The sequence below is a fragment of the Schistocerca americana genome, chromosome 2 (assembly GCF_021461395.2).
Source record: "Schistocerca americana isolate TAMUIC-IGC-003095 chromosome 2, iqSchAmer2.1, whole genome shotgun sequence".
Taxonomy (NCBI): domain Eukaryota; kingdom Metazoa; phylum Arthropoda; class Insecta; order Orthoptera; family Acrididae; genus Schistocerca; species Schistocerca americana.
Window position 1 is genome coordinate 848,526,287 of NC_060120.1, and position 14,463 is coordinate 848,540,749.

A 14,463-nucleotide genomic window follows, 5' to 3' on the forward strand; every position below is an offset into this window, starting at 1 on the left:
AATGACAGAACTGCCTGACGCAAGTCTTGGCAGCCGAAAACTGAAAGCTGTGAGTGAGGGCACCTTCCGTATAGCTCCCTGCAGCCAGCATTCAGCCACAACAATAGAAGAGGAGCAGAAGGAAATACAAAAATCATCATCATATAGGGGAGGGGGGGGGGGGGGAGATACTGATCATCCAACTGCTAATGCAAGACCATTGACCACACCTAAAAAAGAGAGGGACACTCAGGACTGAACATTGTGGGATCCCATTCTCTTGTATATGGGGTGTAATCTCAGTGGTGGTTAAGCTCAGTGTAGCAGAGGCTTGGGGGCATGGCTTCCACAGACTGCAGCTCTCCCTGTACACTGGTCTCTTCAGTCCAGCTATCCTACATCACATCTACATCACATGCAGAACTTTGAACAAGCCATATTGGATTTTGGCCTCATCAGTTGAAGCCCATGTTTTGTGGGTTATATTTTATAACTTACATACTATGAATTCATGCTGTTTCAAAACACTAGCACATTGAAAATGTGTAATTACTGGTACAATTTGTCATAAAAAAATGAAGAGAACCATTGTATTGCTGGTTAAAGAATTTTTGTATTTTGTCGTATTCATATTATAGCTTGTGTGTTATGAAAGTATGCCATTTTAAGGTAATGGTGCATTGAAGCATCATTCTTGCTACGATTTGTTATAATTAAGTGTCAGTTATGACATGTCAGCAATTAGAGAATCATATATGAAACATAAGTGCAGGAGTTAAGGCAGTGTAATACAGGGTGCTCCATTTATATGATGACCGGCTGCCCGGGGTATTGCAGGCCGGCCAAGGAAGCTGCACCTGCCAATCGAATGAGTCCCGTGGAACTACACTATGCTCCCCCCCCCCCCCCCCCCCCCCCTTTTTGTGAGTTTTAGCCTGAAGGCCATAAAGACATACATGCCTTGTCAGCTAGTGTCATTTGAGCAGTGAACAGGCATCACAAATGGAACAGTGAAGTTTGCAAATACAACAATGGCAAGAGCAAATTATTCAGTATTTACAATTTGTATGTCCATACAGACATTTTTTAAACGGAAGTTCCCACTCATGATTCAGTCTGCAAATTAGTGAATAAATTTCATGAAACAGGAAGCGCTCAAGACAAGAAGTGTAAATGACGACACACAGTGTTCACAGAAGCTCATCTTGATTACATTGCATCCCGCCTGGAAAATTCCCCTAAAAAGTCTCTTAGATGTCTTTCACAGCACACTCAAATATTGTGCACCTATGTACAAAGAGGTGCTAAGCTGCTTGGGCTAAGGACCTATAAAATATAAGTAGTACAAGAACTTCAACCTGATGATCTTGAGCACAGGGTTAAGTTTTGCGAATGGGTTTTAAAACAAGTGCATGGCAGTGAAATCAATCCTTACCTCCTTCTGTTTACAGATGAGGCTTGGTTCCATTTATAAGGGTACGTTAATTCCCAAAACTGTCGACAATAGAGTGCATATAGACCTGTTGTGCTTCATGAGGAAAGCCCTTCATGATCAGATAATTGGGGTGTGGTGTGCAGTTAGTGGTGACAGAATAACAGCCCAAACTTTTTTTTTTAATGACACAGTTACAAGTGAAATATGTATGCAAAATATTTTGTGAGCGTTTCTTAATGAACTGAGTAAAAGAGAATGAAGCTTCGCACTTTTCAACAGGATTCGGGAAGGGCTCATACAGCAAATGTTTGTTTGCACGCAATTCATGATGCGTTCAATGAAAGAGTGTTTAGTAACAATATTTGGCCCACTAGAAGTCCTGATTTAACTCTGTGTGGTTTTTATTTACGGGGTGCACTGAAGGACAAAGTGTACACAACAAATCCTCACACAATAGAGGAACTAAAGGATAATGCCCGTGAACCAATTAATTCTATATCTCAGAGAGAATTACACCATGTGATTAATAATTTCTTGAGTAGATGTTAGAAATGCATGGAAAATAATGGCAGGCAGTTACAGTATCTCCTTGCATGACATGGCTGAGCACAAAATTTATTTGCTTATATTTTAAATGTAGTCATGTTGTAATGCATCAGTAGATGGGCAACACAGCATCTGATCGCTGGGCAATGGAGTGTTCACTGCTCAGCATCAACTGCACCACACAGGCGGTCATCAGATAAATGGGACATCCAGTACATAGAGGTGTATCAAAGTTCATGAGTTTGTGTTCTTCTTTCTACAATTTTCTCCCCACCATTGCATTTTCTAAAATATTTTGGGACTATTTTATTAATTTAAGAGAAGTATGTTCTGTAATATTAGATATTATGCACATACAGCCACCAAGAGCTCTCTCTCAGGAATGTGTTTGTTATATTGTGTGAACATGGTAGAGAATCAATGAATTAAGATTGTTTATTTTGTCAGTGCCTTATCTGATCACAATTCAATATTTATTTATTCATCCAAAAATCACAATCACAGCACAAGATCTGTGACATCATAGAAAAATCACTGTCTCCTTGTGTTAACCCACAAATCCTGCAGACCGGTCACACACGAAGCATTAAATGTCTCAAGTATAGAATTGAAAACACAAAAAATTTGAGCCTGCAGCAAAGCTAACACATGCAGCATTAAGGATTTCTCCAAAACACATCTTTCAGTACAATTTGCTGTCATAAAGTTTCAGGAAATGTGACTTCAGTAAATAAATATTATTATTATTATTATTATTATTATTAAGCATTACAATCCATGAAGGCTTTTTGCTGCAGAATGGACAATGTTGAACCACTTTGCTCTGTCTTTACAAGTAATTTGCCACTGTCTGTCATGTCCTAGTTTTCTGAGATCGTCTTGAATATTGTCCAAGTATCTCATGCGTGGGCGTCCAAGAGGTCGTCTTCCGGTGGGAATCTCTTCAGTCACTTTCTTGATGGTCCTGTTTGGTGGTGCTCTGATGACATGCCCTATCCATTTCAGTCTTTTGGCTTTAATTTTGGCCACTATATCGGAGTCTTTATATAATTTGTAAATTTCATTGTTATTTAGCAATCTCCATTCATCACTGATCCTATCTCTTATGGGTCCAAATATTTTTCTCAAAATTTTTCGTTCAAATACTCTTAATCTGTTTTCCTCTTTTTTTGTGAGAGTCCAGGTTTCAGATCCATAGGTGAGTACTGGTATAATCAATGATTTGTATACTTGTAGTTTGGTGTTCCTAGAAATTAACTTGCTTTTGAAAACTGTCAAGAGACTATAGTAGCATTTGTTAGCCTTCTGAATTCGTGATTCTATTTCAATTTTTATGGAGTTGTCAGAGGTTACTATTGTACCAAGGTAATTAAATTCATTTGTCTTTGTGAAAGCTGTGTTATTGATTTGCAGTACATTATTATTTGATGGATAGCGGGATAAGATAAAGTACATTGTTTTGTCTGTATTCAGCTGGAGGCCTGTGCCATTTGTGGCTTTAATTAATTGTGCTGTAAGAAGCTTCAAATCATTCTCACTGTCAGATAATAATGCAATGTCATCAGCGTATGCTACAATGTTAATTTTGCTTTCCAGTTGTGCTCCAATTTGTAGTAGCTTTACTTTTTGGATTACTCTATTGATTACTATGTTAAAAAGAACTGGTGAGAGTGAATCCCCTTGTTTGACTCCAGTTTTAACCTCAAAGTCTTCAGAAAGTTTGCTAGCTACTTTTATTTTGTATTTTGAGTTTAAAGTGCAAGATTTTATTAAATTTATCAATTTGTTAGGGATGCCAATCTGCCTCATGCACTTCCATAAATATTCCCTGTTGATACTGTCAAAAGCTTTTTTAAAATCAATGAAAAGCATATGTACATTTTGATTGAATTCATATTTCTTTTCACCCAACATCCTTAGGACATATATATTGTCAATAGTCGATCTGTTAGGTCTAAATCCACATTGGGCATCATCTAGGGAGTCTTCAACGTAAGGGCTTATCCTTGCTAACAGTATATTTGTCAGAATTTTATATGTTGTGTTTAGTAACGCAATTCCTCTGTAGTTTGAACAATTTGTTGGGTCCCCCTTCTTGTATATAGGGCACACAACTACTTCTTTCCAATCATGTGGGACCTGTTCCTGCTTCCAGATGTTGGTGATGATTTTGTGTAAGCAGTTTACAAAAGGAAATTTACTGAGCTTCCATATATCTGTGTCTATACCATCACTTCCAGGAGCTTTATGTCTCTTCAGCTTCTTGATGCTTTCTTTAATTTCTGCTAAGCTGGGCTCTTCGTCCGATGGGTCAGCAGTAAGATATTCATTGTCATCTTCCTGAGAGATGCTTATAGTTGGAGCATTTAGTAACTCATTAAAATATTCCTTCCATCTGTTAGCAATGTCACTTCTTTCTGTTAGCAAGGAGCCATCTGGGTCTGTTATGAACTGTCCATAATTTTTTATATTCCCACTTTTAAACATATTTATGCTCTTGAAAAATCCTCTGGAGTCTGTGGTACGGTCATTCTCAGCTCTTTTTAATTTGTAATTCATAAAATCCCTTTTCTTTTTCCTAATGAGTTTCCTGGCAAGTTTCTGTTTCTCTTCAAAAATAAGTTTGTTTTGTGTTATTGGTTTTTGTAGGAATTTTTCCCTTGCTAATTTTCTATCTTCGATAGCGTTCGAGCACTCGGCATCAAACCAGGGGTTCTTAGTTGTAGTAAAATGTCCCAAAACTGAGGTAGTTGCTCGTGTGATATTTTCTTTCAGAGCGTTCCAGGCTTGATTAGTATCATCATTGTTAATTTTACTTTCCACTTCAGGTTTGTGTGTTTCTAATTCTCTAATGTACTGGTTGAGAATGTTTGGGTTTTTCAGTTTCATTGTATTAAACCTAGGAACACCATTTAATTTAGACCATTTATGTCTTGAGAGTGAGATCTTGAACTTGGCTTTTACAAGAAAGTGATCCGAATCACAGTCTGCTCCCCTTTGACTTCTGATATCATGTATGCATTTATGATGTTGTTTTTCGATTAATACATGATCAATTTGATTTTTTGTGATGCCATCTCTTGAAGCCCATGTTTGTTTATGTATATCTTTATGTGCAAAATATGTACTAAATAAATATACTACCTATAAATCTTATCTTGGACTTAGCTTTTAGTGATATTTAGTAGCTGAATATGAAACAGAAAAAAAAAATCATATGTAAACCTTTGGCTACATTGTGATATTCCCCCATCTCCCCTCCTGAAATCATGGTTGCAATGACAGACTGATGTATAGAATAACCCGAGGTCTAGGGTAGGCATAATAGATGAATTTCATACCCTTCTCTAGCACGGAAACAAGCCACACCTCAGTAATTCCCAAATGAACATCATCTTTACCAGGCAAGGTCAGATATTTTCGGAGTGCAAATTTAATATTAGTAAGCACTTATTTAACTGACAATAATTCATTCGAGACATTGAACATAATAATATTAAAAGAGCGTAAGTGGCATTCTTTGGTTTTTAATTTAGGAACCTTCTTGGATTCTTACAAGGCTATCTTCTAAGAGATGGGTGATTTTGGCCACTAAATAGCATCTGGTACTACATTTATAACCTGGCTGTCGTGTTTTTGTTGCCACTAGATATCGTCTTCACTGTGTGCAGCTTTGGATACTTGACAGCGAAACGCATGCTTTCAGACTCTCTCCTATATTGTTGTTTAGAGAATGCTTTCAAAAAAGTATCACTATAGTTCCTTAGTTTGACACTGAATTTAGCAGCTCAGAAAGTGAAGAAGAATGTGATGTTACTTCATTAGAGACTGAAAGTGATGACAGTTCATCAGCTGAGTGACAAGTGCTCACCAGTGGTACAAGATAAAATACATTCACTGTGCTCCTTCCCAGCTCCTCCAAGATTTATGTTCACAGGAAACCAATGTGAAATACATGACTAGTCTCCATAGCTACACATAAACCAAAAAATTACTCCAAGTTCCAAAAGTCCAGTGCACAAGCATACACAGGATTTTGTTATTGGCGATCTTCAAAAATTTTTAACGCATTAAAAGCAGTCTTTAACTGTCTATATATAATTTCATTCATTACAGTATGCTTCAAAAAAATTATTTTTTGCAACATAATTTGAAAAAAAAAATCATTCAGGGGTTAACATATATAAAACTTTTCAATCCTCACATGAAGAAAACATGCTCATTTGTGAGATACTGCGAACATAATTTAGATGCAAATTTCAAAATCACTAATATGAACTTAACTGAGTTAATGAATGCAGAAATGTTGTCCTTCCTAATCCTGCAAGAAAGTCTTCTCTGGATTCATGAATCATGCATGGAATTGAGACTCATGTTCCAAATGCTGTTAGCAGATTAGGATACACTGATCTTCATCATACTCATTCATTCATTCATTTATTGAGCATCCATTTTTTCATATACAATGATATAGGAGTAGTCATGTTACATTATATGAGTTTGTAATTATACAATAAATTAATAACATAGGCCTACAGTGGTAAAACATATATAAATATATATCTCATGCAGCATATAGTAGATAATAACAAAACAAACAATAATTAATTATTTATAGTGCATACTATTTCATACATTTGCTTTTCAGATATGACTTATCAATATCATTGACCACTGTAGTAGAGAATAACAGAACAAACAATAATTAATTAACTATAGTGTGTACAGGCAGACTATTTCATACATTTGTTCAAATATGAATTATCATTATCATTGACCTCTATGTCACTATGTTCTGAAAATCCATGTACTCTGTAAAACTGTAAAAACATTCTCTTAATAACATTTTTTAAGCTCATTTTTAAAAATGGAAAACTTTTCTAACTTTTGGATGCTTAAGGGAAGAGCACTAAAAAGGATTTTGGGGTGATGTATTGCACTTTTGTGATATTGGGCTGTTTTGTGTGTTTCTCTGTGGAAATCATTCCTGTGTCTTGTTGGGTAGTCATGGCACTCACTATTTAAAGGAGAAAATTGGGGGTGAGATCTGAAAAAGCAGATACTTTGAATATAATAGAAGGAAACATTCCACATGGGAGCAGATACTTTCATAGATATATAAAGATGGAAGCGACATTATTTGAAATTCTTTGAAATTTTCCCTGCAGGCCTCTCTTGCTGCAGCCCCTTTCATTATTCTTAATGCTCGTTTTTTAATAATGAATGACCGGTTTGCCAGATTTGAATTACCCCAAAATAAGACACCATACTGCAATAGCCTATGCATAAGAGCATAATAAGCACATATTACTGTTTTTTCACTGCAGCAGTTTTTCAGCATTCTGAGTATATAGCAGCATTTACTTAGCTTTTTATTGAGCATTTCAATATGTTTATCCCACTTTAGATGCTCATCTAACCAGATACCAAAAAATTTTGTGTTAGAAGTTTGTAAAATCTTCTGTTCACCAAGTTTCAAAACTATATTGGGCTTTACTTTATTCGATACATGGCTGAAATTCATCCATACTGTTTTTTTCTCATTTACAAATAAACAGTTATCTCTAAACCATTTTCCTGCTTCTTATTTTGTTATTTCTACTTTGTGTTGCAAGTCAGTCTCATTTTGAGCTTTAATAAAATGACTTGTATCGTCCACATACAATACAGCATTAGCTAGTATTAAACAGTTTGGTAGGTCATTTATGAAAATCAAGAACAAGAGGCATCCCAGCACAGAACCTTGTGGCACTCCATTACTAACTTTCTTATATTCTAAAAAGTAAGAGGTTCCTTCGTGAACTATTTCTACTTTCTGGTATCTTTCTCACCGGTATGATTTAAACCAGCTGTGAACAGTACCATGTACACCGTAGCAATGTAGTTTCTCAAGCAATAATTCATGATCAATAACATCAAATACCTTTGATAAATCTAAAAACACCCCACAGTTTACTTCGTTATGATCTATAGAGATCAGGAGAAGTTTTAGGGAATTATATACAGCTGTTCCAGTTGACCTATTTTTTCTGAAGCCATTTTGCTCACTGATTAATATTCTACTTGTGTTCAGGAAAGCGGAGAGTCTTTCATGCATTATACTTTCAATAACTTTTGAGAAGCAGGATATCAAGGATATGGGTCTGAAGTTTTTTACATCATGAGAATCACCATTTTTATATAATGGTTTTATTATTGACAGCTTTAGTTCTTTAGGGAAAGTGCCAGTGCTGAGAGAGGCATTAATTATGTCTACAAGGGGACGAGCAATATTTATGCTGTGTTTAAGTACTTTATATGGAATGCCATCAGTGCCACAAGACAATTTATTTTTTAGTTTGTTGATTGCATTCTGTAGTTCTTGTACACTTACAGGGTATAGGAACATAGTTTTAGGATTTGTGGAGATGTTATGTTTAATCTTTGTTTGTCTTTGGGTTTTTATGAGGCTTTGTACAATACTTGCATAATGAAGGTTGAATATATTGGCAATATGCAAAGGATCACTTATTGTTTTGTCTTCACTTTTAATAACAAAGCTGCTGTCTCTTACTTTACTTCTGCCTACAGTTGTATTTATCACATTCCAAACTGATATCATTTTCTTGTTACCCTTGCTTCTACCAATGTATGAGTCATTATGTAACTTTTTTGCTGCATTAATGACTTTCCTGTACAATTTTCTGTAACAGGTGACATACTGTTTCAGAGCTGGATTTAGCCTGGCTGATTTACTTAGCTTTCTAAGTTGCTCTCCAGATTTCTGTATCCCCTGTGTTACCCAAGTATTAGGCTTGCTTTTTATTTTAATTTTCTTAAGAGGGAATGTAATTTCATAGTTATGTTTATAACAAGTTAAAAATGACTCGAATTTCATATCCACGGTGTTGAGATTGTCTAAATCCCAGTCTGAGTTTCTTAATAAATTATTAAAAACCCTGATATTGTCCTCATTGATACATCTTCTGTAGACATATTTCTCACGTATTCTAGAATTTGTGCCCAGTACTTTATTTGTATAGAGTTTTATTGCTTTGTGGTCCGAGAACCCTGTGTCAATTACTTCAATAACATGATCTAGCTTTTGCAAGTCAAAAAATATTTGATCTATTATCATTTCAGAATGTTTTCCATATCGAGTGCATTCATGGACAGATGGTGCTAAATTTTGTGAATATAACAAACTGTTTAGTTTTGATACTTTTTGACAGTTAATTTTAAAGTTGACATTGAAATCACCAAGTACAATAATGCTCTCTGTAAAATGTCTTAATACACTAATAAGTCTTTCAACACTGTCTAAAAATGTCATTAAGTTCCCTGATGGGTAATGCTATATGCACATAATTATTATTTTGGGTTCTATAAGTTTCCACATACTGTATTTGAACTCTTTTTCAATGTGTTTTATCTTACTGAGTTTAATTTCTTTACATTCAATTCCTTGCTTCACATATCCACATGTTCCTCCCCCTTTAAAATTCTCAATACAAGAGCTACTGATCATTTCAAATCCTGAAACTTCCTGGCAGATTAAAACTGTGTGCCCGACCGAGACTCAAACTCGGGACTTTTGCCTTTCGCGGGCAAGTGCTCTACCATCTGAGCTACTGAAGCACAACTCACGCCCGGTACTCACAGCTTTTACTTCTGCCAGTATCTCGTCTCCTACCTTCCAGACTCGCAGGAGAGCTTCTGTAAAGTTTGGAAGGTAGGAGACGAGATACTGGCAGAAGTAAAAGCTGTGAGTACCGGGCGTGAGTTGTGCTTCGGTAGCTCAGATGGTAGAGCACTTGCCCACGAAAGGCAAAGGTCCCGAGTTTGAGTCTCGGTCGGGCACACAGTTTTAATCTGCCAGGAAGTTTCATATCAGTGCACTCTCTGTGCAGATTGAAAATCTCATTCTGGAAATTTCAAATCCTGTTATTCTGGCTGTACATGTTTGGTTTTCTTTTAGCCAGTGCTCACTTATACATAAAACCGAAATATCCTTTAATTGATCAGCCGGCTGCTGGTGGCCGAGCGGTTCTAGGTGCCTCAGTTTGGAACTGCATGACCGCTACGGTCGCAGGTTCGAATCCTGCCTCGGGCGTGGATGTGTGTGATGCCCTTAGGTTAGTTAGGTTTAAGTAGATCTAAGTTCTATGGGACTGCTGACCTGAGATGTTAAGTCCCATAGTGCTCAGAGCCATTTGAACCTTTAATTGATCCATCAAAAGCACATCTAGTTCACAATCACACTAATTAGACCCTAGACATTTTGATATAATATAGTTAATGATATGCTGTCTTTTGAATCCCTCATACTGCTCACTTCATTGTTTGGTTGCTACCTGTCTTGAGTCAGTGTTGTACCACTCCCAACTCGAGGCCTAATTTTATTAACTCATTGAGACAAACAGTTTTTGGTTGTTGGTCAGCATAAGCTTCTAGAAACTCACCCAGTTTGCGACAATTATGGAGAGGTATTTCCTGCAACACATAGAAAATGTTCTCTGTAATAAGCATGATTCTTATGTTTATAGCACTGCTATTTTATTCTGCCATCCATGTCATCTTAAAGTAAACCTTGTCATATCAAAGTAGCATTAGACTGTACTCACTCCTTCTCAAGTGTTAACCTTTTAATGTTTTGTTTTTCTTACATCTGTATGGACCTCATACTAATTTAATAGCAGCTCGTTACTGATTATAAAACACACTTTCCTCTTCTTGTAATTTTATTATTGATGTACAGCTAATGTGTTAAACACATATTTTTACAATTAGGAAAAGAAATGAGGAAGTGTGAAAAAAGACGATAACTGAAAATGTTTGATCTGAGATACAAGCAGTCAAAATGCTAATTTGACTTCCAATGAATTGTCTCAATAATTGTAATCTTTAACATAACAGCCCAGAAGCTCATCATCCCATCATTTGCATAAAGGTACTGGTTACCATTTTAGATTTTTTCCCTCTGAGAAATATTACTTGTTTCTGAGAGAATAAGGTAATCTTTTTAATGGTATTACTAGTTCAGTTCAACAACAAGCATATCAAAGAAAAGTATTGTAAATGTGTTGTCTTTGTCCTTCTACGTTTTCTTTGAAACAGAAGGTAACCTAGTTATTGGTCAAGTAGGATCAATCCATCAAACTACAGACCTATATCATTGACGTCGGTTTGCAGTAGAGTTTTGGAGCATATACTGTATTCAAACATTATGAATCACCTTGAAGGGAATGATCTATTGATACATAATCAGCATGGTTTCAGAAAACATCATTCTTGTGCAATGCAGCTAGCTCTTTATTCGCATGAAGTAACCTAGTTATTGGTCAAGTAGGATCAATCCATCAAACTACAGACCTATATCATTGACGTCAGTTTGCAGTAGAGTTTTGGAGCATATACTGTATTCAAACATTATGAATCACCTTGAAGGGAATGATCTATTGATACATAATCAGCATGGTTTCAGAAAACATCGTTCTTGTGCAATGCAGCTAGCTCTTTATTCGCATGAAGTAATGGCCGCTATCGACAGGGGATCTCAAGTTGATTCCATATTTCTAGATTTCCAGAAAGCTTTTGACACTGTTCCTCACAAGCGACTTCTAATCAAGCTGCGGGCCTATGGGGTATTGTCTCAGTTGTGTGACTGGATTCGTGATTTCATGTCAGGAAGGTCGCAGTTCGTAGTAATAGACAGCAAATCATCGAGTAAAACTGAAGTGATATCAGGTGTTCCCCAGGGAAGCGTCCTGGGACCTCTGCTGTTCCTGATCTATATAAATGACCTGGGTGACAATCTGAGCAGTTCTCTTAGGTTGTTCGCAGATGATGCTGTAATTTACCGTCTAATAAGGTCATCCGAAGACCAGTATCAGTTGCAAAGCGATTTAGAAAAGATTGCTGTATGGTGTGGCAGGTGGCAGTTGAAGCTAAATAACGAAAAGTGTGAGGTGATCCACATGAGTTCCAAAAGAAATCCGTTGGAATTCGATTACTCGATAAATAGTACAATTCTCAAGGCTGTCAATTCAACAAAGTACCTGGGTATTAAAATTACGAACAACTTCAGTTGGAAAGACCACATAGATAATATTGTGGGGAAGGCGAGCCAAAGGTTGCGTTTCATTGGCAGGACACTTAGAAGATGCAACAAGTCCACTAAAGAGACAGCTTACACTACACTCATTCGTCCTCTGTTAGAATATTGCTGTGCGGTGTGGGATCCTTACCAGGCGGGATTGACGGAGGACATCGAAAGGGTGCAAAAAGGGCAGCTCATTTTGTATTATCACATAGTAGGGGAGAGAGTGTGGCAGATATGATACGCGAGTTGGGATGGAAGTCATTAAAGCAAAGACATTTTTTGTCACGCCGAGATCTATTTACGAAATTTCAGTCACCAACTTTCTCTTCTGAGTGCGAAATTATTTAATTGAGACCAACCTACATAGGTAGGAATGATCATCAAAATAAAATAAGAAAAATCAGAGCTCGTACAGAAAGGTTTATGTGTTTGTTTTTCCCGCGTGCTGTTCGGGAGTGGAATGGTAGAGAGATAGTATGATTGTGGTTCGATGAACCCTCTGCCAAGCGCTTAAATGTGAATTGCAGAGTAGTCATGTAGATGTAGATGTAGATGTAGTGTATTTCACTATATAAGTTATTGATCCATAATCATCTTTACTTTGGTTTTAAAGTTGTCAACAACAATACTGTTATCATGTTGCAAAAACCATGTTCCTAAATTGGTATATAAAGTACATTTTCATCAGTCAGTATGCTATTTAACCAATGAATTCTGATGTTACCTTCATACCTTGTCCCTAAATTACATGTTTTTAAAAATAATTCTGCATTAATCAAATTTGTTTCAGATACTCTGTCAAAGAGGGAGATCCAAGTTTGGCATCAGGCTGTGATGCAAATTGCCAGAGAAGTCAACTGTGCACTATTGTTACATCCTATTTCAGAGGCACTACTAAATGTGACGAAATAACAGCCAGTATGCCTGGAAGAGCAAAAATTTTGAATAAGTAATTTAAAAGAAAGCCACAAAGATGAAACTACCTTCTAACCAACACATTACAACATGAAACTAGTGAAGCAGTAATGTAAAGAGTGAAAAATCACTAAGCTTTTGATGCCTCTACAGAGTATTCATTTAGTTTAATGTGCTATAATTTTTGTGGTCATTCAATTCTAGCAAGCAATGAGTCAGTCACTCTAAAACAGTGAATTTTTTGAAAAATGTGTTCTTGTAAACCAAAGAAATCATTTGGAATTTTTATTGTCCAAGGAAAATCATTGATTTTGAAAAGACCCCTATCTCACAAAGAAGACTGTTGTGTTTGCTCAACTTCAACCAAGAATAATTACAAGTGTGTCAGTGTTCAGCTACATAAATTGTGTAAAAATGTGTATTTTTCTTAAACAGTTTGAAGTTTCTTAGAGGCATCTGCAGAACTGAAGTCTCATAATCAGAAATTGCTTTTTGTTGATAGTCACACAGTTTAATGACAAACACAAAATGCTTAGGTTAAATTTTTTACAATTCCATATAGTCTTACGAAGTGATGAGCAGTCTCCGCCAATTAAAAACTCTTTGAGTGTTATTCCACTGATTAATTTAGCAGAAACTGTCCTAATTTTCTTCCAAGTAATGTGATTAAACAACCAAGTAAAGCGACCTTACCTTTCTATGCTATAAGCAGCATTCATCAGTAGCAAGTCTACACAGTCCATTCATGTCATTATTACACAGTTCCCTTGTACCTAACACTAGTTTACTGTCCACTTAATGCACTCCCAGCACAGTAATCACAACAGTTGATTAACAGAAGTTCAATACTTAGTGGTAGTGGGCTTAATTGTCTTTGAAGTCACAGTCCATCAAAATAACATATCATTACCACCTGTCCTGTTATTCACAATATAAAAGTTAACAAAACAATATTCGTAAGCAGTCTGAAATAAACATTAATGTATGCAGTGAGCTACAGATTTTCTTTAATGCCAAGACCATGAACCTGTTCTTGTGATTATAATTGAGAGCGCACTTTCATTGGAACATTAGGTAGATGATAATAGTACACAGATTTTTAATGTATGTTAACAGATTGTGAGAGTGTGTGAACACATTGATCTATCATGTTGAATGTTAGGCATGGACTTTACCACTCAAACATTTCTAGAGATGTTCCTAATGTGCTCCCAGGACATGGACTTTTATATACTTGTAGTGGTTTTTTATATTCTTCTGGCACTTACTATGCTTGGTGTGATCTATTTTGTCAACCAGTTGGCCAGTCTAGGCACACTGAGTATCAGTTATCAGCCTAGGGTGACAGCACATGAATATGGGGTCCAAATATTTTACTATCCCATGATGGTAGTCCAGCCTTGAATTAATAATTTCTCTGACTACTCAGAAAATTGCTGAAGGCAAACTTGAAAATACAACATTTTATAAAAGCCTGAACTGTCTGACTGAGCAAGAAAGAGACAGC

The 14,463-nt window shown here is 36.3% G+C and overlaps 1 protein-coding gene across 1 annotated transcript in view; it reads left to right on the plus strand.

Moving 5' to 3' along the window:
• LOC124596345 (sphingomyelin phosphodiesterase-like) overlaps nt 1-13,188 on the plus strand; it is a 183,195-nt gene extending 170,007 nt beyond the window's left edge. The window contains exon 11 of the mRNA XM_047135447.1: nt 12,832-13,188. Within this exon, the coding sequence (XP_046991403.1) occupies nt 12,832-12,994 (163 nt within the window). The 3' untranslated portion in view covers nt 12,995-13,188. The remainder of the gene's footprint in view (nt 1-12,831) is intronic.
• Nucleotides 13,189-14,463: the final 1,275 nt, after the last annotated feature.